Below are 24,772 nucleotides of genomic sequence, written 5' to 3'. Positions count from 1 at the left end.
TGTGGAGGAGTCAGACAAGGTCCGGCATCGCGGACACCACAAGGGATTAGACATCCTCCGATTAGCACGGGTGGCTACGTATGGTGCAAAAGAAGTTCAACGTACAGTCACTCACCCACACACTCTCACCCACACACTCTCACCCACCCACACACCCATCCTCCGATTAGCACGGTCACGTACGGTGCGAAGCAAGTTCAAGGTACGTACATAAAAGGAGGCGGGTTTTTAAGGATAGCCGAGTGGTTCCCAAGGACTCAGAATGGCCGTGTTATACCACCGAGAGCGGCTAGGATTCCAGATTGCAGCTTGTGTTGCATACACAAACAGGCCTCACAGTGCATACAAACGACACCCCAAGTGTACTGCGCGATCCACCTCACGAGGGAGAGTGCCTCGCCGAGTCTCAAGGAAGAGCTGGGGACACCGACGTCGATCAAATGGCCCGAAAATTATCGAATAGACTCCCTTCGTCTTCGATTACCAAGGCAGATCCTACGGTCGGGCGCTGCGGTGGCTTGTAAATCTTGGCTACCCAAGCCTGGAACGCAGGAGGTCGTGGGTTCGATCCCGACCCGGACGCCTGCTGCTGTATATTTGGAGTTTGCGTGTCTCTCTCATCATCATCACGGTGGCTAGGAGATGTTAACTACCTCGCCTGGTGCACAGGAGGTCGTGGGTTCGATCCCGACCCTTACTTCCAGATTTGAAGCTTTCGTGACTGCAAGGATTCATACTCTTAGGTTTTTTCGGTAAAGTCACGTAGACCCTTACGCCTGCTGCTGTATATTTGAAGTTTGCGTGTCTCTCTCATCATCATCACGGTGGCTAGGAGATGTTAACTACCTCGCCTGGTATACAGAAGCTCGTGGGTTCGATCCCGACCCTGACGGCTGCTGCTGTATATTTGGAGTTTGTGTCTTTCTCCCATGGTCGTGTGGATTTTTCTCTGGGTCCTCTGGTTTTTTTCCTCCATTTTTTAGAATCAACATTACGGATGTAAGAGTTTTTGGCTGCTATATATGTTTCCACGTGACAATAAGCCACTTCTCGTTGGGTTATCATTTGTGATAGCCAGGTCGCTTCTGAAAGATCTACATGGCTCAGTGGGCCTTACGTGGCAAAATAAAATAAACAAAGTTTGATAGTTTTTTTGTTTCGTCTCCCGAGGGATGTCCAGCGCGACACGACCGACTGTCGACATCCTCAAGCCCTACCCATCACCTCCCATCCAGAGGCGCACACGGGGAAAACAGAGGTGAGACTTGCGTGTAATCAGATTCGTCGAGTAATCAAAATTATAAATCGGGTAGAGTAATCGACTATTTAAGCCGGGATAGTCTGGAGCACTGTTCGGGGAATTATTTTGGCACGCCAAATCTATTTCATAATCAACGTTGTTGGGTTTAGATCGCGTTTATTTATAAATGTGTCGTAACCCTCCACCACCCAACACGGCCAATCAGTAAAAATGTGTCACGTTGACAAAGACAAATAGTTCACTGCTTTAGCCCACCGGTGTGTTGAAGCCACAACATTTACAATTTGAGTACAACGTGTCGCTGGTAATTGCATCCAGCATCATCGGGCAATTCGCCAGAATGGCTTCAACACACCGGTGGGCTAAAGCAGTGAACTATTTGTCTTTGTCAACGTGACACTTTTTTACTGATTGGCCGTGTCGGGTGGTGGAGGGTTACGACACATTTATAAATAAACGCGATCTAAACCCAAAAACGTTGATTATGAATAATATTGGTCGCGAAAGCCTACGTGTTAAACAAATCTATTTCGCCTTATTTTGTTCTCGCGATTCTGAGTGGTGGTGTACGTTGGGTGGGTCACGTAGCCCGTATGCCCAGCCACAGCATGCCCAAGCAGCTTCTGTTTGCCCGCATAGAGGGGGCTAAACGGGCACAGCACAGGCTGGAGAGGAGATGGACCGATGCGGTACAGGAAGATGTGGAGCCGAGTGAGACTTGCCGAAGACTGGTACCAGCGGTGTCAAGTTTGGCCTCTATGGAGGAGGCTCGTGAAGGACGCCAATTGGCAGTTGAATGCAGTCGCCCTCCAACAACAGCAGAGGGCAGTGGAGCGATGCTCACAACAATAAGCTGAGCGCCAGGCAGATAAAACACAGAAAGTTGGCACAGTGGGGGGCACAGGTGGTGCATCTGCTCGTCATATCAGTCAGCCAATCCATAGCACATGTCTGTCCCGTGACGTCCTATCAGCAAGCCTTCGACAATTCACGTGGCCTGGCACAAACACCGCGGTGACATCACCGATACTTTGCGGCGAATGCCAGCTGTTGTTGTTGGTGCGGTGCTGTGTGCATGCCGTAGTGTATGTGTGTGTGTGGGGTGGGGTGTGTGTGTGTGTTGTGGGGTGCAAAAAGAGTGCGAATAGTGGTTAGGGTTACCAGATGTCCTGAAGGACAGCCAGTCCTTAAGAATACAGGCTACAATAATATTAGTTTATTATGGATATGCATATCTTGCACTCTCGTGGTCGTGCATTACAATGACAAATCCCTACTCCTAGCCTGCCTGGCATTGTTCTGGAAAATAGAGTGAGAAAATAAACCCTTCGTGGTCCTGTGGCCCTCACGTGCAAAACACCAAATTATTTTCTGGGTCCCCTGCGGTATGTGCGGTGTGTGTGCGTTGTGTGTGCGTTGTGTGTGCGTTGTGTGTGCTGTGTGTGCGGTGTGTGCGTTGTGTGCGTTGTGTGCGTTGTGTGCGTTGTGTGCGTTGTGTGCGCGTTGTGCGCGTTGTGCGCGTTGTGCGCGTTGTGCGCGTTGTGCGCGCGTTGTGTGTGGTGTGTGCGTTGTGTGTGCGGTGTGTGTTACCGCTGGACGCGGCTGTGCTGGCATTGTGTGGGCCGGCGGTGCTGGGCGGCACGGTGCTGTTCGCAGGAGAGGGCTTCGCACTCTGCGTTACGTTTGCTGCTGAGAGGCGAGAGAACAACGGGGGGCGGGGGGGGAACAGTAACGTCGTTCAGACGCGTCCTCTACCCCCCACACTACACCCTCAACGCAGCGTCTACTGCCAACTCGCTATTCCCACACCACGAGCCCACACCCTATCCACAATGCTCCAACCCAACCTCTCAACTGCCAACTCTACCCCCACACCCCAAACCCCTACCCCCCCCCCACGGCATATCTTCATACACGCGGCACCCCCATTCCCCACACTCACAACACTCACAACATATCCTCAACTCTCTACCCCCATGCCCCACACCCACCCTCTACCCACACACCCCATTCTCAACTCTGTATCCCCCCCACCCTCCTTTACCCCCAAACTCGTTGACCCCACACGCCTTATCCCCTACCCTCTATCCATCGCCATCCCCTACCTCCACACCCCTACCCAACTCGCTACACAAACACTATACATCAATAAACTCCTGATGCCATCGAATTGATTACCAAACTTGCCACACAGTTAATTATAAGCTTCAGCGTGTACAAAAGTCTTTGTGACGGGTATTGCAAGATCCGACCGTGTCCGTCCAGTGCTCCCTGGAGCTGCATTGGTTTCCATTTGCCGAGCGAATACGTTAGCAGTTCGCACTCATTGCACACAAAATGCGAGCCACAAATGAACCACAATACCTCGCTCATCTCGTCACGCAAACTCCGGTCATCCTCGCAGCAGCAGCAGGTTCTGGCTAATCATCGAAAAAAGATAATGGTCACCGCATCGCGCGCTTTCAGACACGCTTCTACGGCCGTCTGGAACGCTCTTCCTTCCGATATTAGGAAGCCGCTGGAGCTGTGCACTTTTTTTTTAAATCTCGAGTGAAAACTCATTTCTTGAGAACTGCTTTTTGTGTTTAGTTTTGTCATCTTTCCCCCGAACCTCGGATCAGCAGTTGGCTACGTACGGCGCGAAAGACGTTCAACATGCATCCATACATAACATTTTCAGTTCTTCAAATGCAATAGGAAATAGAGATGCTCTACCACCGGTGGTTCAACCTTTTTTGGGCTACTGTAGGGTACTTTCTTGAATTGTTTCAGAGTACCCTCTTTGCCTGACACAACATGGTTCTGAGAAGTAAACAAATGTATCAATCTTGATTTGAAGCTTTCTGGTACGGGCAGCCGGGTATCGGGTAGGGTACGGGTACCCGTTTGCGACCCTGGTGCGGCCGAGTACGGGTAAGGAATCAAAACCCGTTTGCGACCTCTGCCCCATGCTGCCGCATCAGTGCCCACCACCACCCCCACCACCCCGCACGTTCACCTGTGGGTGGCGTCAGCGTGCCGTTCGCTGTGGTGGGCGCAGCGGTGACGTTGGGGGCGATCGCAGTCGAGGCATTGGCCGTCGTGGCAGGAGAGACTGACGGCAATGCACCTGGTCCCGCTCCATCTCCATGGGAATCTGGCGTGGGGGTTCACGACAAGAGTTGGTGGTTAAGACGCTTTCCGACGGAGGTCGAACGCGAACCAGGCGAGAGGGATCAGAAATAGGAACTTTTTTTATACCGGAAGAATCCGATGAGCTACGAAGCTCTTTTTCCCACAGATGCCCGGGAGTTTTCACGGGTGTACAGCAGAAATCAAGAGACCAGGAACACGTTCCTTCGGAGTGGGCAGGTAGGAACTTCTTCTTGGTTCTTTCGGTAAAGTCACGTAGAAGGGAAGTAATAAATTAATAAAAATAAAACATAATTAAATTTCGATTTGAAGCTTTCGTGACTGCAAGGATTCACACTCTTTGGTTATTTCGGTAAAGTCACGTAGAAGTGATATAATGAAATAAAACAAAAATAAAACATAATAAAATAATTCTCACGACGTTTCGGCCACAACGCAAGCAGCCGTCCTCAGGTGAAGACCAGGTCTGTCGGGGAGACAGACGCCGTCTCCCCGACAGACCTGGTCTTCACCTTCTACGTGACTTACCGAAAGAACCAAGAAGATGAATCCCTGCAGTCACGAAAGCTTTAAATCGAAAGGTAGGAACTTGGTTGGACAGCGCATTCGTGCGATCCGTGTCACGCGGCGCAAGCTGTGTGGGGCGGCGCGTCACGTGGTGATGAGCCCGCCCGAAGCGCTCTTCTATGAAATATATAGAGGGCGTGGCTATGCACGACAGACAGACAAATAATCTCTGGTGGGCAGTGTGGAACTGTTGTTTCTACCTGTATAAGTCTCATTTGCATCACACCCAGGGGTCACTGAAAATGGCTAATCAAATAACCTACAGCGTTGAAAAGGAATGTCGTAATCAGGGGGGGCGCAGTCTTGATAACTCTCCTAAAGTTGATCCAAAATACAAAAAAAACTTTAATATTTTTTATTTTACCACTGAGCCTTATCATGTGATAGCCAGAAGTGACCTGGCCATCACAAATGATAGCTCAACGAAGTGGCTTATTATCAGCACGTGTAAATTCATAGTGCACGGGCTTTAAAAAAAACCTACATTTTTGTATGAATCAACCTAAAATAAATACGTAAATAAGATATTAAATACGTGAAAATTATCATAACGCCAAAAAAATACAAATTGGTTATCCGAAACGTAAAATAAAATTAAATTCAATCAGTTTTTTTAATTAACTTACTTTTATCTCATCACTTTACCTCGCTCTCGATGCAGTCGTGAGTTACAGATGTGATTCGCGAATAGCCAAAATCGCAGATTGAAAGTTCGTGAATAACGAGGCAATACTTTACTTAATGACGGTCAGTGATGTGTACATTTTACATCTTAAATTTCAATTTAAAGCTTTCGTGACTGCAGGGATTCATCTTCTTGGTTCTTTCGGTAAAGTCACGTAGAAGGGAAATAAAATAATAAAAATAAAACATAATAAAATATTATAAAATACTAAATATAAAAAATAATAAAATATTATTTATTATGTTTTATTTTTATTATTTTATTTCCCTTCTACGTGACTTTACCTAAAAAACCAAGAAGATTTTACATCTTGTTGTTTCCTCTAGCTACTCTACATTTCCTCACAAATGCCAATTACCCTCGCTTAACTGACACCACCCAACACGGTGGCGTGCAGCGTAATATATCGATTAGGCTCGATTATTGCAACTCCTTTCGACGGGACACCTGCCAAAAACATTACCAAGCTGCAGCGTGTACAAAATTCGTTGGCACGGTGTCGTGACGGGCACTTCAAAATCCGACCGTGTCCGTCAAGTGCGCTCCGAGCTGCGTTGGCTTCCGGTCGCTCAACGAATCCATTGTCAAGTCTCACTCATTACACACCAAGTGCTCGCCACAAATGAACCACGATACCTCGCCGATTTCGTCAAGGCGCATAAACAATCATCACAAACTCCGGTCATCCTCGCAGCGGCTTTTGGCGATCGAACAAAGATGGTCACTGCATCGCGCGCTTTCAGATGCGCTTCTGCGGTCATCTGGAACGCTGTCTTCCCGACAGACCTGTTCTTCACCTGAGGACGGCTGCTTGCGTTGTGGCCGAAACGTCGTGAGAATTATTTAATTATGTTTTATTTTTATTATTTTATTATTTCCCTTCTACGTGACTGAATGAAACAGCACACGAGCTTGGAGCATATATATAAGCTGGGCGCATTGACAAAGGAATTTGCATATCAAAAGGAATTTAGCATATTTATGGGAAATGCAGGAATGTGATTAGTACTGCATATGCATGTGCATTATGCAGGATTAACAGCATCAAAGGGAGCTGCAGTTACTGCTGCTACAGCAGTTGCTGCTGCTACAGCAGTTGCTGCTGCTGCTGCAGTTTCTGCTGCTGCTGCAGTTTCTGCTGCTGCTGCAGTTGCTGCTGCTGCTGCACTTGCTGCTGCTGCTGCAGTTGCTGCTGCTGCTGCACTTGCTGCTGCTGCTGCACTTGCTGCTGCTGCTGCACTTGCTGCTGCTGCTGCACTTGCTGCTGCTGCTGCACTTGCTGCTGCTGCTGCACTTGCTGCTGCTGCTGCACTTGCTGCTGCTGCTGCACTTGCTGCTGCTGCTGCACTTGCTGCTGCTGCTGCACTTGCTGCTGCTGCTGCACTTGCTGCTGCTGCTGCACTTGCTGCTGCTGCTGCACTTGCTGCTGCTGCTGCTGCACTTGCTGCTGCTGCTGCACTTGCTGCTGCTGCTGCTGCACTTGCTGCTGCTGCTGCACTTGCTGCTGCTGCTGCTGCTGCTGCACTTGCTGCTGCTGCTGCAGTTGCTGCCTTATCCATTTTAATATAACACTATGTATTATTCTACCCACCCTAATGTGTATCATACTGTGTATCATACGAATGAACCCAAGAGTATAAAATGGTTTACGCGTAACGCGGCACTTTTCAGGAACGCATCGACCGCGTTAAACAAGGACTCGCTATGGGTAAAACTACGGCCGGCTGTTCGTGGGAACGCTCAAGCAGCCGTGATGACCACCACCAAAAGTCGTCATCCACCCAGGTCTGCTGGCAGCAACATCGTTACTCCTTGGCATAGTTTTCTCGAGGAAAGCCCCTCATGCTGGAGAGGTCACAGATCACTATACAGTAACCATGAGAATTGGACTTACAAAAAACGTATTTGATCGTATCACTCAATGTTCCATTCTGTCAGACATATTTTAAAAACCTCACATCTCTTCAGATTTTAATCTGTGCACCGAATGCATCAGGACCTTTCCGACACACACCAGCTCATAAAGCCGGATGGGTCACATGCCAGCCACTCAGTGTGCTCAGTTGCTTGATCCTGGCTGTGAATATTGTTGAACTTCTGTATCGCAAGGACTCTACCTACCTTCCGTACTGGACTGCTGTCACAACACGATGCTACGCTTATAATCCCAGCTACGTGGCCACGTGCCTTCGACCTCATAAGTGCTCAAATAAAATTCCTCAACTAAACTACGTCCGTCCGAACTGATTTTTTTCGCACCACGCATTTTTCCAGAATCTCGGTAAAAACCCATTTCACAACAAAATGACACGGAGCCAACAGATGAGGCAAAACACGACAACTTGTGAATGCAACGTTGATCAGCGGAATGTTGCCAAAAGCCCACCGATAAAAATTCCCGGTGTAGCGTGTAGACGATGCAATGCAAACTGCAGTTTCGATCAGGATAAAGATCAAAGGTGTCCGGGGATGCCGACAACAAATCGCTACCTGGACAGGAATTCTATGGCAGGGGTAGGGGGGGGCGAGGTTTGGCGCGCAACTTAATTTCATATGGCCACAAGGCCGTCCAAAAACAATATTTACCCATCACTGCGAGCATCTTTAGCTGCACTGAATGGATACCAGAGGGACATTTTTATAGCCTGAAAACTTCTGTTATTGCAAGGGTTTCCTGCAGTGAGAAGGGACAATGACAGTTGAAAGGTCGTGGGAGGTCAAAATCCCGACCTTGACGCCTGCTGCTGCATATTTGGAGTTTGCGTGTCTCTCTCTCTCCCCTCTTGGTCACGTGGATTTTTCCTCCGGGTCCCTCCGGGTTTTCCCCCCCTCCGCGTTTTAGAACGAAGCGCGTGTTTATTGGCTGCCAGAAGTGTTCCACGCGATGACGACAAAAACCACTTCATATTCTTGGTTCTTTCGGTAAAGTCACGTAGAAGGGAAACAATAAAAAAGTCTCGTAGAAGGGAAACAAAATAATATTCATTTGATTTTATTGTTTCCCTTCTATGTGACTTTACCAAAAGAACCAAGAAGATGAATCCCTGCAGTCACGAAAGCTTTAAATAAAAATTTAAGAACCACTACGTTGGAGCCATCATTTGTGACGGCCAGGTCGCTTCTGAGGAAGAGCTACGTAGCTCAGTGGGGCCCTGACCTGGTAAAACGAATAAGTATAACCCGTAAAAACAAAGTTTTTCACTCTAAATCCTTTATATGCGTGGCAGCTAGAGTCCTCTCGTCCTCTGGCTTGAGATGGCTGCCACCTATGGGTCAGATGATTGTCTGCCATTATTAAGCAATTGGTAATTAAATATATAATTTGTTTTCCCTAAAGAGTGTAAAATTTCACGAACATTAATTGTCTCGCACAACGAGTCTGTGTGCAAAATGTCAGCTCGATTGGATCACGGGAAGTGGGTTAAAAAACGACCAAAAGATTTGCACGGTCGTAAGCAAGCAAGCAAGCACGCAAGCACGCAAGCGAACTTAATATAAAGGATTTAAAAATTGTTCAGTAGTTTTAGTTTAGAAAGTCCTATTCAGTCCTCAGGAAGAAAAATGTCCCCCCCCCCCATTACCCGTCTTCTGGTCTCCTGCACAATGCCACCCCCCTCCCCCCCCATTTCCAGCAGACTCTGCGACCGACCGTGATGCAAATGGGAAAATCGACACAAGGCAACTTTTTTTTGTTTCCAACGGGCTGGAGTTAATCTACAACGCACATTCACCCCCCCCCCCCCTCCGGCTCAGACGCCTGCCACAGAAGTGCTGTGGCAAGGGAGAACCAGGTGGCGAGCGTCACGCCGCAGGGAAGACATCGCCGATAGAGCGTGAAGAGTGCGCTTCTCTCAAAACAAGTTAAGCAAACTATTGTGATATGGCGATCGTGGTTTTTTTAGGTACAGAAGCTCGAAATGTATCACCCGGCTCATTCGCATTCTTTTATGCTCCGCAGCGGTCTTGAGAAAAAAAATTCAACGTCCAATTCTTCTTCTGCCACTGCTTCAGGTGAAGCCACGTGGAATTGTTTTAGAAATCGCTGTCGAATAATCCTATTCGGCAGTCGTTGACGATATGTTTACACTGTCTGGCATACTTAATAGGGTTTTTCCCCTTTTTCTGGCAACAAAACTGACACCTTTTGCAAGGAATCATGTTTACACGCCTTTTGGCGTCATCTGGTCGAACACCATATGAGACTAGGCTCTAAGAAAAGCTGTCTCTGGTGTGGACCAATCAGTTTCAAGGACAACGCATAAATTATCAGAGTTATGTTTTTTGTTTGCATTTGACTGCAAGTATTGTGGTTAATGTAAACACGATTCCTTGCAAAAAGGTGTCAGTTTTGTTGCCAGAAAAAAGGGGGAAACCCCTATTAGTATATTTTGGTACTGGCAAAGGAGGCCTCATGATGTACTGTCTGGCATGTTTTGTTTACGTGATAAACCTTAATAATTTGGCTGTGCCGGGTGGTGGACTGTTTAAAAACGGCACATTATTATTCACGCGATCTAACCCCAAAAAAAACTTCTAATATGGACGGTCTGAAATGTCGCACCATCGCAGTCACAAACTGGACTCTCGTAAAGTTTCCATCGATGGAGAAAGTGTCCCGAACATTGTTCATGGAGTGTCCAGATCCGATTCGAGGAGGAACCAGGATCTTCCTTGCTCGGTCAGATCCTTATAAATGAGCCCGTGCGGTGGTGGCGGCATGGAGATGCCCTTGTTTATTGGGAGGTTTGGATTTCTGACGGCCTTGCGTCAAATTTATTATCCATCTTTTAAAGTACGTCCCCTTTTATTAGTGTGTTGTTTCCCTTCTACGCGACTTTACCGAAAGAACCAATAATATGAATATCTTAAGACTAGTTTATTGCCAGAAAGGGTAAAACCTATTCTTATACCTCACACACTTCGGATGCAAAGGGCTGATACCACCACTTGTATATCAGCCAACGAATCAATAACGTTGCAAAGTACTTCCCCAAAAAAAGAAACTCAAATGGGGAAAAATTAATTTCCTCCGGGCTCTTTCGTGAACACCTGCAACGTGGCAATGTCACTTCTCGCCGGCACGCAAGGCTTGCTGATAAAACCACGGCGCAACGTTGCGTCGTCGCACTCTGCAGCAGCAGAGTCACCAGAAATGAGTAGCCAGCAAGCAGCATTGAGAGCCTCCAGTTTTTGTGCATCATAAGCAACACTCAAAGGGCCCTGGGGTCACGCTGCACGCGATTTCATAAAAACACCAAGCACGCAGCGACGGGAGAACACGATACGCACACAACGTGGTCGCAGGCCCAAGTGGAGGAATAACGTTTCACGCTTCGTAGCGCGCGAATGGGCCAGTGCGCGCACACACACACGGGCAGCCAGATTAAACAGTCAGCTTCGCCCATGAAGCTTCTGCTCCTCATTCAAAACTCACTTATTGTTACCCCTAAGCTCACCCCACGACCCCTTTAATCTCCCCCTCATAACAACCACTACTACTGTTCGTTAATCATCTCATTGCATGGCAATCACTCATTCACCCCATTCATTAAATCCATTCATCATCATTTACAATCAGAATTACTCAGAATAATAATTATAATAATAATTCTATATTATTCTAATAATTATTATACCATGGATGGGCTGCACTTGCAGGCAACGACAGACAGCCCAGAAGCGGTTGAGGGTTGAGGGGTCCTACGATCCCTCGCAAACACTCCCAACAGCCGGAGGGGGCTGTGGATGTACTGGGCTGCAACGGCAGACATGCGGACCCTCGGTGAGGGACTCTGGGGGTCACCCGCGTCCCTCACGGAGGTCCGCACCTCGGCTGAGAAACGTATATAAAGGCGGACCTCTGGAGAGGTCCAGGCAGTTGAAGACGACCAGTTGAAGCAAGAAGACCTGCCAGAATAGGACCCTAGACCCCTAGCTTCGCCGCTCTTTTAAGGGCCGGAGCTCTGAGGCCAGTGGTGGACCGTGGGTCTCCCGTAGGATATTATAGCCGGAGGACCTGGAGCGTAACCGGGGTAGGCACGCTACGTAGGAGGCGTATAATATACCGAGCGGAAGTACGAGATAAACTGCACGAGGAGTTGATGTTTAGTAGTTAGGGCGCGTGTGTATAATTAAGACGTGCCCTCTAAAAAAATGTCTCTGTAGCAACACTACACATGGCTACCACTTATCCCCCCCCCCGCATCATCGTTTGCCGTCATCTATTTCGCTTTCACCGATGTCACGCATCACAGATTCGCCCCCCATTGATTCCTCTCCTATATTCCATTAACCTCATCTCCACCATCGCATTCGGATGCAGTAACGTTGCCAATTATCTGTAAAAGCACCTTGGTTAAGGCGCTGTATAAATTCCTGTAAAATCAGACGTGCCGCGCGGGGGTAAAACAAAACAAGCCCGAAATCCGCCGCTCTCGGAAGCAACGATTAGGTTGAGTGTGAAGATTTTTCGGAAACACTGAAAAAAACTTTTAAAAAGTTGTTTTTAAACAACGGTTTTATTAACAACTTCGTTTAACTCCCAGTCGAGAAGTGCGTCAATAGCGCCTGAGACACACGGCGCCTGCTTCTTGTGCGAGCCGATTCCACAGTTTAGGGACCGCGGCGTTTTTGACCTACACAAATATATATAAATAATAAGGCGCCCATACAAAATGTAAATTGCTTTTTGAAACAGACATGCATCGTCACCGGATCCGAGTAAGTGTGCAAAACGTGGAATCGATTGGACAACGGGAAGTGGACGAAATTTTGATTACAAGATTTGACCACGACAGAGGAATCAAGTTAGGTAAAACTATTGAAAAACCTATGGGAAACTCATTTGCCAGTAAAAATATTATAATTGTTTTTTTACCCTTCTATCTGGCAACAAAACTGACACCTTTTTACAAGGAGTCATGTTTGCATAGACCGCAATACCTGCAGTCATAATGTCAGTTTTGTTGCCAGATAGAAGGGTAAAAAAACAATTATCATATTGAGAAACCCTTTAACCTGCGGCTGTCAAGGTGGCACCACAGCAGCCTTTCACAGCTCAGTTCACGAACCACCGCGCGACTGCGCTGTTTATTTGGACGGTACGTATTTGCGAAGTAAAACTTACGCACGAATTTGCCAGGTGTTGGCGAACACAGATTACAATAGATGGCTTTCACGTAGGGCATGTTGATCGGCAGAGAATGGAGATTGTTTTTTCCTTCGTTAACCACTGTTCAGTGGAGTAGCTGTACAGAGAATGGCACAGACCATGCCCGCTACCCCTGCAAGAATGCCACACGGTCCAGCGTGGCGAAGAACAGTCAAAACACCGTCAATCGACGCGGCACGCCGAGGCCTTCAATCCGGCAGGGTTATTACCGTTCATGGCCAAAGTAAACTGAAGCCAATAACCCAAAGTGAACAACGAAGACAAAGATCCCCCGTACTGCCTTAATCGACTGTGGGAGCAAGTGCCGTTATAGAGAGTAGCACCTATAAAGGCTGGCACGGCACACGAGGGGGTTAGTGGCCAGCACTACGCCCCGGCCGCCTTTGTCTCCCCAGTGGCGATGTTTACCCACTGCACCAGGTACTCATTTGAGACCAAGTCGACCTAGGGGAGGCCCAGGACCGGTTCAGACAATGGTAACTGGTGTTGGTGGCCGTGAGCGGGAATCGAACTCGGGTCGCCAAGTTCGTAGCACAACGCGCCAACCGCTACACTACCAAAAAATTAAATAAAAACACACATGAACGTAAACACAACACAGTATACATACAGACACATACAATACAAAACCACGTAACAAAGACACACTGCACAAAACAACCCATGTAGACAAATGTAAGACTGTTGCGGCAAGTGCTGTTATCACGCACATATTAAAGACCTACATTAAGACCCGAATAATCCAACTAATTATAGATATCCATTTTAATTTCAATGACTACATCACCCCCCCCCCCCCCCTGGTCTTCACACCTGATTGGGTAACAGTGACGACATCACATTTAGCCCTCTATTTAAGACGGAAACAGGAGGAGGATTTCTCCACAATTAGACGTCACCCGATGAGGCCGGTAATCGAATTGCAAATGTCGTGGGTTTACTCAACACACCGATCTGTGCTGAACTAGTAACGAAATTGGCAATTTTTTTCATTACGTGACAAACATTACTAATTGGCTGTCAGGGTGGTGGCGGGTTTAACGACCGCATTCATATTTACCTCCATCTAACCCCCCGAAAAAAACCTTCATTATGGATAAGACCTGCGTGGCAAACGAGCGATTAGTTTGGCCACAAACCAAGCTCAGCAGCTTTTGCCTCGCTTGCGCTGTGACACGTGCACACCGCAACAGGTACTCGTTTCATGCCGGATTCACCTTGAGGAGGGTGCCCAGAACTCATTCAGGTATTTGCAACTGAACACACAGTACACGCGTGCACACACACAAAACACGTATCCGCTTCCACCATCAATTCTCGAGCAAGCAGAGTTGAACTGCTGAGAGATGCCCGTGCACAAATCGGGATGCAATAGGGGAAAAAGACGAACATTTTGAAACGCAAACACACCGCTGCTGTTGCTTGCTTCCGTCCTTCCCAACCCCATGTGCACCCTACCCTGTCCGTACACCCCCCCTCCCCGAGTCAATTTCCCTGCTCCTCCTATACTTCAGATTTTGTTTCAAATACAGTCTGTGCCCCAATAACACCGCGCGTTTTCATAACGCGATTGAATGTATGATGGAACACGTTTGTTTAGAACGTGGATGTAATTGGGATATAAACGCAATCGAGTCAATGGAACTACGATCGCGCGAGTAGAACTAAGTAGTTGTACGGCTGCCTTTGTGTCGTGGCGGGATGCTGCTGGATGCTTCTAGATGCTACCCACGCGCCTCAGTCTTTGTTCAGCCTGCATCTCGCGTGTCATCACAGACCGTGCTTTGCCCCCATATCATATATCATTTATGATAAACGCGATTTTTTCCATACCGCAATGTTCTTCAGGTACGCAACTACCGCATTACAGAAGCGGCTGTATTCATTATTTGGTCAAACCAAATGTTAGTATGGTCCAAGGATGCACCATGGCTAGAACCTAGATGCACAGGGGCAGTGCGGTTGAATGTCTACGCCTCGAGCGTCAAGCCGCCCGAGGCATCCAGTTCCAAGACTCAAAATCCAGGTGCCGAGCGGTGTTCGTTTTCCCATCTCCGACACAGACAACTACCCCCGCAAGCGAGACCAGGTGCCTCTCTGCTCCACCTTCATCACCATGGCCAAAATAAATCGTACCCGACCACGGCCACACAAGCCGCAGGACGGCACGGCCCTCCGGATGCTGCAGTAATTATCCTGAGTGCTGCATTTGTCAAGCAGATGTCACACAAACCGTTTTTGAATGCGCAAGTTGAAAGTGCGAGCGTGCTGCTCTATTAGAGTGATGTTCAGGCGGGTCATCGCGGTTCTTTTGTGAAAGCAGGGAGCATAAAATCAACGTAGAGCCATTGATTTTACTGCAACTACCCCCTGCTGCAAATCAAGGCGCATCACGGTGGCGAGATGTTAACTACCTCGCCTGGTATACAGAAGGTCGTGGGTTCGATTCAGACCCCGACGCCTGCTGCTGTATATTTGGAGTTTGCATGTTCTTCCTACGATTTTTTATCCTGGTCCTCCGGTTTTTCCCTCCACATTTATAAAACACGCATTTAGAGTATTTGACTGCTATACATATCCACATAAGCCACTTCGCCGAGCTATAATTTGAACCTTATGGCGGTACCCCGGGGCTACCATAGTACCCCGGCTCTCGCACAATGTCCGTGATGGCAATTTTTAGTCTGTTGATGGTCGGCGATGCGGCAATCGACTCATCAACGAGCTGTACACGATGCACCACTACGGTACGTACGAGCGTTCAGGGTTTCAGCGCAATCGTCCTCGCTGCATTTCGACATCGGAGTAGCACCGATTTCGGATCGATTGGTACCCCAGTCACGGAGTAAAGTATACCCCTGGAAAAAAATTGTCCCAGAAATAAAATATTTAATTGCCTCGGCCATTTTGTATTATTTGGATACCCCAGGGTACCGCCGTGAGGATCATTTGTGGACAGATAACTTCTGAAAGAGAGCTGCATAGCTCAGTGTGCCTTACCTGATATAAAAAAAGTGTGTTCGCTTTCAGTTTGATAGTTTTAAGTAGTCCCACATCGTAGCTTCTAAAAAAATCTGATAAGATTTTGCACAATTAAGTTTATTTGGTCATGAACGAATCGCACTTTTTTTATCAGGAGGGTTTGTTCGCCTTGACACATTTCTTACTTTTGTGCGTGGGAAACAAAACCAAAGTGCACCCCACACACGAGGGGATGATACTCAAATATATACTTACAGCCAAGAGCAAATGTGTGTGCACTGCACATGATAATTTGTATTCCTACGACAGTACTTGTGGTGGTGTCGGTGTTTTGCAATTACAGCGTCACTAATTTCCATAATCTAAAATTCCTAAACGCATGACGGTATACTCCAGATTGTGCGATGCTTCGGACAGTAAGATGATACACCTCCAACTATGGGCTTTAAAATACAGGGGGATAAGAGTGCATCCAATAATCCCGAAATTACGGTAGTTTTAATCATAATGCTACAAGTTATTTCACAAAGACGTTTAACAGATCTTAGCCAAGGCAACTGCCCATTCTCTACTGTATATTTCCATGGGATTTAAGTCTGGGTATTGGATGGAACATTCCGCCAAAACCACACACCACATGGAGTCTGGGCATGTGTGAGTACGTGTGTGAGCATGCGTGCGGGGGCAGAAGTGTCGCGGTTAGAGCCTAGCGATCCGAGTTAGATTCCTGTTCAAGGCCAACACCAGTGACGATTATCTAAATTGGTCCTGGTCCTCCTCTAGGTCGACCCAGCCTCAAGCGAGTAACTGGGGTGGTGTGTAAACATCGCAACTCGAGAGGCAAGGGCAGAAGGGCGTGGTGCTGGCCATCCACTCCCTTACGTACCGTACCGGTCTTCATTAGGCGCTCGCTAACAGCACTTGCCCCAGCAGTCTGTTAAAGGCTACACGAGGGATCTTTGTCTTTGTGTGCCCGCTAACAGCACTTATCCTAACAGTCTGTTAAGGCTATACGGGAGACCTTTCTCTTCGTCTTTGTGTAGGTTTATCCCATGTACTACCCGTGTTTACAGCACAGCTTCCTGTTTTCTACATCAGCAAATTTCAAACCGGGGTGAACGCCATCAAGGGATCATTGGCGAGGGTGGGTGGGGGAAGGCGACGATGGCAGACAAGTAAAAGTAATTTGTCCGAGCAAAGTTAAGTTACCAAAATGTTTTTTATTCAATGTTGAATTATATTTGTGCACCATTTTAAATTCCTCCCGATGCAAATGTTGTCTTTGCGCCGGTTTAAACTTGCTTCATTACTTTATCGAATTGGTTTTGTAATTTTAGTACCCCGGGTCACTCTTGCAAAATTAAACTCTGCTGTCAGTTTTCAGAGTTCTCGCCTGGTTCTACAAACTTGTACTTGATCATTAATCGTCGACATGCTCGCACGACCGAGGCACCGCGCTCATCTGCACTGCCAGTTCCGAACAAGCTGTGAAAATTCCACATCGTTATTATTATGGATAGTCGGTTCTCGTATAACGCGGCAGTAGTTGCGTTCCTGAAGAACACAGCGTTGTGGGAAAATCTTGTAATTTTTTATATAATGTAGAGGGTAAAGGACAGTCTGGGATAATGGGCGAGATGCGTACGCAGGCTGAACAAAGACCAAGGTGCGTGGGTAGCATCCATCAGCATCCCACCTTGTTGTGACGCTACGTAGCAGTAAGTAGCATCCCGCCTTGTTGTGCAACGCTAGGTAGCATCTAAAAGCATCCAGCAGTATCCCGGCTTGTTGTATGATGCTCGGGAGCATCTAAAAGCATCCAGCAGCATCCCAATGCCTTGTGTGATGCTCTGCCAAGGCAGCTGTACAACCACTTATTCCTACTCGCGCGACATAGTTCCGTTCGCTCGTTCGCGTTATGAAAACAACACGCGGCGTTAGGAGGAGAATAGCATCTACTGTTAAATTATTGTTACAATGCTCTACCCACAGGACACTCACACTGGAGAGCTTCACATTTAATTTTGACAAAGTTGGAGAGTTTCGATTTAAAGCTTTCGTGACTGCAGGGATTCATCTTCTTGGTTCTTTCGGTAAAGTCACGTAGAAGGGAGATTATAAAATACAAATAAAACATAATAAAATAATGATTCATGAACGATTCATTCAGACGCTGTCTTCCCGACAGACCTGTTCTTCACCTGAGGACGGCAGCTTGCGTTGTGGCCGAAACGTCGTGAGAATTATTTTATTATGTTTAATTTTTTTTATTTTATTATTTCCCTTCTACGTGACTTTACCGAAAGAACCAGGAAGATGAAAGTTGGAGAGGTGGCCGGGTCACTCAGAGGTCAGAGTGCAAAGTTGGCACCTCTCAACAGTTATAATTCAAGTGGCTGGCTGCGATTAAAATAATATTTTCGTACCTTTGCAAAAAGCTGTGTTTTTTTTTTTAAGAGCTGGTGTCGGACGCCCACAGGACTACCACCTCTCATAAGTGCTAGCAACTTCCTGTCCAGGCCACCAGAACCATGCTGCCCACCTTCCAGAAATGAATGGGTCTCAAGAAGAGTCACCATTGAACGTACAAAAAAATACTATCACATTAAATGTGGTTCCGAACTTAACCTAGGATAATTAAATAATAATTTAGATTCAAAGCTTTCCTGACTGCAGGGATTCATATTATTGGTTATTTCGGTAAAGGCACGTAGAAGGGAAATAATAAAATAATAAAAATATAAAACAATAAAAAGTGAGAATTTTTATTGTACAATAAAAAGTGAGAATTATACAATAAAAAGTGAGAATTTTTATTGTTTTATATTTATATTATTTTATCTACATGACTTTACTGAAAGAACCAAGAATATAAATTATAGTTCTGAATCTAAAAAAAGTATTTGACTGTCGTAGTGAGATGTTAACTACCTCGCCTGGTATACAGGAGGTCGTGGGTTCGATCCAGACCCCGACGCCTGCTGTATATTTGGAGTTTGCATGTTCTCTCCCGAGGCTGTGTGGATTTTTCTCCAGGTCCTCTGTTTTTTCTCTCCACATTTAGAATCAACACGCGTTTAAGAGTATTTGTCTGATATAAATTTTCACATAAGCCACTTCGTTGAGCCATCATTCGTGATGGCTAGGTCACTTCTGAAAAAGTGATACATAGCCCAGTGGGCCTTACCTGGTAAAAATATATATATACACAACTAGCTTTACTACCCAGCTTGTCTTGGTTTAATACACGGCCTACGCAGAGGGGGGAGGGATGCGTGACATCAGCAGGCACACTGCGTGACGCTGCCGCATGCGGGTGACATCACAGATGCGACGTCACCGCTCACTTGCCGTGCAATATATTGTATCCATTATTGCACCCCCCCAAAAAAAATACAAGTCTATTTTTATACTTTTTGCAGTGTGTACAGTCTGGAAACTACCCACATGCCAAATTTCAAGTTTGTAGCATGTTGGAAAGTATGCTAAACATTTCGAACAGACACACACTCACAAATTTCCATTTTTTTTATATATACAGGATAAAAATACACATTATAAACACTACTCTCTGTAGCAGGGGTGGGACAGTGTTGGTCTGAGGTCACTAAAAAAGGATCTTGGAGATAGCTCCTAGGTATCCACCATCAATTCTCTAGCAAGAAGAGTTGAACTGCTGAGAGATGCACGTGCACAAATCGGGATGCAATAGGGGAATAAGTAATATTTTTAAAAAATGTAAAACACGCGTTAATGAAATGTACCGTACTAGTAATGGAAGAACTACACGACTCCAGGAAGTGGCCCCGAAGCTTGCCATAACGTAAGGGGCCATGGTGAATTACAGCCAACGTCAGTTGAGCGTGGACAATTAGACCCAAGCCGAAACATAACATATAAAAAAAATTCAAAATATATATTTTTTATGATAGAATATGGTATTGTCATCAGTATGACATAAGTATACCAAGTTTGCAGTCGATACCACATTGGGAAGTGGGTTAAAATTGAGTTACAGTACAAGATTTGAGACAACAACAACACAGAGAGAGTTAAATAAAAGCGTGTAAAAAGGCAAACATGTTTTCATGTTCAGTGGTACTCCTTTTCTGAAACACTAGCCAAGTCGACCTCCGACCTTAAATTAAAAACTTACGACTTTCAAACGGCAAGTTTAGCATTATGGCATTGTCACCTGGCGAGACGCAGTGAACATTAACAATTGCTGTGCCAATAAATGTGGATGTGTTCAAATGCGCATTAATTGCCACGGGCTGGCGATAACGATGATATTCTTATTTTAAAAACAAACTTTAAGAGAATTGTAATTTCTCCCCCCCCCGCCCCCCGCTTACTATCCTCACATTTTTTGTACACAATTGTATCTGTTGGCTTCCTCTTGGCACTTCGTGTTCCAACCGCATGTGTGTAAAAAAAAACTCAAAACGGAAATTGACCAAAACATCACGAGCACTCTCGGGGCTTTCCTGCACGCCACGGTGGCGACGAGATGTTGACTACCTCGCCTGGTATACAGGAGGTCGTGGGTGCAATCCCAACGCTGACGCCTGCTGTTGTATATTTGGAGTTTGCGTGTCTCTCTCTCATCATCATCACGGTGGCTAGGAGATGTTAACTACCTCGCCTGGTGTACAGGAGGTCGTGGGTGCGATCCCAACCCTGACGCCTGCTGTTGTATATTTGGAGTTTGCGTGTCTCTCTCTCATCATCATCACGGTGGCTAGGAGATGTTGACTACCTCGCCTGGTATACAGGAGGTCGTGGGTGCGATCCCAACCCTGACGCCTGCTGTTGTATATTTGGAGTTTGCGTGTCTCTCTCTCTCTCATCATCATCACGGTGGCTAGGAGATGTTAACTACCTCGCCTGGTATACAGGAGGTCGTGGGTTCGATCCCGACCCTGACACCTGCTGTATATTTGGAGTTTGCGTGTCTCTCTCTCTCTCAATCATAACGGTGACTAGGAGATGTTAACTACCTCGCCTGGTATACAGGAGGTCGTGGGTTCGATCCCGACCCTGACACCTGCTGCATATTTGGATTTTGCGTGTTTCTCTCTCATCATCATCATCACTGTGGCTAGGAGATGTTAGCTCCCTCGCCTGGTATACAGAAGGTCGTGGGTTCGATCCCGACCCTGACACCTGCTGTATATTTGGAGTTTGCGTGTCTCTCTCTCTCTCTCCGTGGTGAGATGTTAACAACCTCGACTGGTATACAGGAGGTCGTGGGTTCGATCCCGACCCTGACGCCTGCTGCTGTATATTTGGGGTTTGAATGTTCTTCCCCGTGGTCGTGTGGGTTTTTCTCCGAGTCCTCCGGTTTTTCCCCTCAACATGCAGAATCAACATCAAGCGTTTAAAGTATTTGGCTGGCATACATTCAACACGATAATCCACTTCTCGCTGGGCCAACATTTGTGATAGCAAGGTCGCTCCTGAAAATAGCTACATAGCTCAGTGGGTCCCTTACCTGGGTAAATTAAAAAATAGTTTTGTTTGTTTTAGTTTTAACTTCCTGCTATTGCCAATAGTTGTGGAATCCATAAAGACCTCCTCTGCTCATGTTTTTTTTCCCTCTGTGCAGATTAAAGCCGCGACAGAACATAAACACGCGTGGTAATTTTTTTACTTCTGATGCTGCCACAGCTCACTGGAAGAAAAACCCTTAACTGGTCAAGCATAGCAGGAAAAATACGGGATGAGGGGGTGGGGGATGGACGTGGGACATTTGGCTTGGGACAAAATTAGTACTTTTAAAAACCGTTCACCGGTACAAGTTACAGAAACATTACAACAGATTTTGGCCGATTCTTGTACAAATTTGCAAGCAGTCGTGCATACAAGTCAAATACTGTACCCAATTAAATAATAATGTTGTTGTTTAAACAGTCCCATTTGTACTGGCTTGTAAGTTTTACATTCCGTATTCTGCCTAAAAAAGGTGCAACCTACATATATTTACGTAAACCTAAAAATATTGCATACACAGTGTACAAAAAGTTCTAAGCGGTAAGCTGTTTAATACACTGTACAGTGCAGTTTTTAAAACGTCAAGAGATGTCTTAGCTATGGAAAAAAAATCTATTTTTAACATAGGGACATACGTTATTAGCTGTGCAAAAACCTAAGGGCATTGGAAAAACTTTTATTTTTATTTTACCAGGTACGGCCCACTGAGCTTTACAGCTATTTTACAGAAGCGACCTGTTATCCACAAATGATAGCTCAACGAAGTATGATTATCATGTTGTAACGTATGTACGTTACAAGTATGTACAGCCGAAAGCACGTTGATTCTAAAATGTGAAGAGAAAACCTGGAGGGCCCGGAGAAAAATCCATCTACGTGACCACGGGGAGGAAGACACGCAAACTCCAAATATACAGCAGCAGGCATCAGGGTCGGGATCAAACCCATGACCTCCTGTATACCAGGCAAGGTAGTTAACATCTCCCAGCCATCATGATGATGATGAAAGAGAGAGACACGCAAACTCCAAATATACAGTAGCAGGTGTCAGGGTCGGGATCAAACTCACAGCCTCCTGCGTACCAGGCGAGGTAGCTAACATCTTGCCCCACTGCTTTCCCGCACTGTTGCAGTTGGGCAACATCCATGCGTAAACAGCTTTGTTGCTCCCCGCTTTGTAACAATGGTCCATAATTGAGTCTCTCGTCAACCTGGGCCAAGCATCGCAAGAACTGACGGTTAAGTATGTCTACAAATAATATGCATACTTCTTCATACGTGTGTTGCGTTTTCTGGTGTTTTTTTTTCATAACAGGATTAAACAAACTCCTGCAAGAATACAGGTGTTTAACATTGGCCACCACAATGTACATTCACAGGAGCCAGTGTGTACATTAAGACAACCCCGTACCTCCGATTAGCACGGTCGGTTACGTACGGTGCAAAAGATCAACGTACACACACACACTCGCAGTGACTCACCCACACCACTCGCCCATCCTCCAATTAGCACGCTTGGCTACGTACGGTGCGAAAGAAGTTCAACACAATACACATACCGACTGCCGACATGCCAAGATGCAGCGCTCATTTTAATTTACCACAAAAGCGATGATGGGATGAACCGATCCTTAAAAACAAGATTTGAATTCGCGACCTTCTAAAATCAAGTTGTGAAAACTTTGAAAAAATTCCCAATCCTGACCGAAACGCCATCAAGCAACGGCAAATTAAAATGAAAAAGGAAAATACTGCAGTGGTTTAATAGGCGAGTTCCAACACAGCCGAGACAAAAACAATTGCCCTTCGTGGCATCGCAGTGCTGCCAAAAGGTGTGGTCACGATGGCCCAGTGCTCATGTTAGATGTCAAAAATAGAATACGTGGAGAATAATAAAATAATAAAAATAAAACAATGAAATAATTCTCACGACGTTTCGGCCACAACGCAAGCAGCCGTTGTGGCCGAAACGTCGTGAGAATTATTTTATTATGTTTGATTTTTATTATTTTATTATTTCCCTTCTACGTGACTTTAGCGAAAGAACCAAGAAAATAGAATACGTTTCAAGATGCATGAAAACAACATTTCATAAGATAATTGGTTTTTTACCCTTCCATCTGGCAACAAAACTGACACCTTTTTTACAAGGAGTCATGTTTGCATAGACCACAATACCTGCAGTCATAATGCAAACAAAAACATAACTGATAATGTGCACTGTCCTTGAAGTTGATTGGTCCACACCCGAGACAGCTTTCCTTAGAGCCTAGTCTCACATGGTGTTGGACCAGATGACGCCAAAAGGCGCACAACTCAAAGACAATGCACCATCAGAGTATGAGAGCTCTGGGTAAAGCATTTACACCATTGGAACCTCATTTGCCAGTAAAAATATGATAATTGGTTTTTTACCCTTCTATCTGGCAACAAAACTGACATCTTTTTTACAAGGAGTCATGTTTGCATAGACCACAATACCTGCAGTCATAATGAAAACAAAAACATAACTCTGATAATATATGCACTGTCCTTGAAGTTGATTGGTCCACACCCGAGACAGCTTTCCTTAGAGCCTAATCTCACATGGTGTTGGACCAGATGACGCCAAACCATTTCATAAGCCAATGAAGAGAAAGGCCAGTAATATCCTCGGACTGAACAACTTCCATTCACAACAATTTAATAGCCAAAGCAGGATTTGAACCTCTCCCCCCACCGCCCCCCTCCCCGGGGTCTCGGCAGTGCCAAGCTCAGTCTTCTGACCTCTGCGCCACACATCCGGCTACCTCGACAACAACGTTTTAAAGTTGCATAACGCACGCGCGCAGCAACTATTTCCCCCCCACAACACTCCCCACCGAGTTGTGGTAAGCGACAAACCAGAGCACGACAATGTGCCCCAGTAAAGCTGCACAGCTTAACCCCCCAAAACTCGTTCCCTTGTTAGTTCCGTCAAGAGTTTTTAAACAAATATTCGCCAAGGTGAAGCTAAACATTTGGCCATCCGCGCCATACAGCTTGCCAAATTGAAAGGTGTTCACCAGTTTGTGGCTGGACATAAAGTGACTTGGTAAAAACACACAAATGCGTAATGTTTGTCTTTTACAGTTTTGCAGAGTTAATGTTAAGCCAAACTGCAATGAAATGTGTACCGCCCAGCCTTTGAAATTGTCATTATTATTTTTTTTACAAAAACGTACACGCTACGATAGGCGCTTTAAACTATTTATTCTGTAAAAATGTATTTCATTGTTAAACACATTCAAAGCTACACTATTAAATTTTAACTTAAGGATTTGGCACGTTTGCATGCATTCTAAGTTTGCACTTATTTCGTACACTCACCCTTCCACCTGTATCTCTTAGAATTTACCCTGGATCTCTCCTTGGGTGTTTTCTTCAAGGGGTCTGGTTTAAAATTGGCCTCTAGATATACCTCATCTATCCCGCTGACCGAGCTACGCTTTCAAAACTAGTT

General features: G+C 46.1%; 1 protein-coding gene and 1 long non-coding RNA gene across 2 annotated transcripts in view; one reads left to right on the top strand and one right to left on the bottom strand.

Moving 5' to 3' along the window:
- The window catches only part of LOC133356993 (porimin-like), a 49,334-nt gene that overhangs the window by 5,235 nt on the left and 19,327 nt on the right, over nt 1–24,772 (bottom strand). The window contains exons 2-3 of the mRNA XM_061574736.1: nt 4,260–4,397; nt 2,852–2,950 (exon numbers count right to left, since the gene is read on the bottom strand). Coding sequence (XP_061430720.1) covers nt 2,852–2,950; nt 4,260–4,397 — 237 coding nt within the window. The remainder of the gene's footprint in view (nt 1–2,851; nt 2,951–4,259; nt 4,398–24,772) is intronic.
- Nucleotides 16–7,575, top strand: LOC133357004 (uncharacterized). Its single transcript, XR_009756923.1, has 4 exons — nt 16–202; nt 1,171–1,258; nt 4,542–4,612; nt 7,317–7,575. It is a non-coding gene; the product is annotated as an uncharacterized LOC133357004 (long non-coding RNA).

Source organism: Lethenteron reissneri, chromosome 56 (assembly GCF_015708825.2).
Source record: "Lethenteron reissneri isolate LAM-NWPU_2019-01 chromosome 56, ASM1570882v1, whole genome shotgun sequence".
NCBI lineage: Eukaryota > Metazoa > Chordata > Hyperoartia > Petromyzontiformes > Petromyzontidae > Lethenteron > Lethenteron reissneri.
Note: the sequence above shows the minus strand (reverse complement) of the source record. Positions and strands in the feature narration are given on the sequence as shown.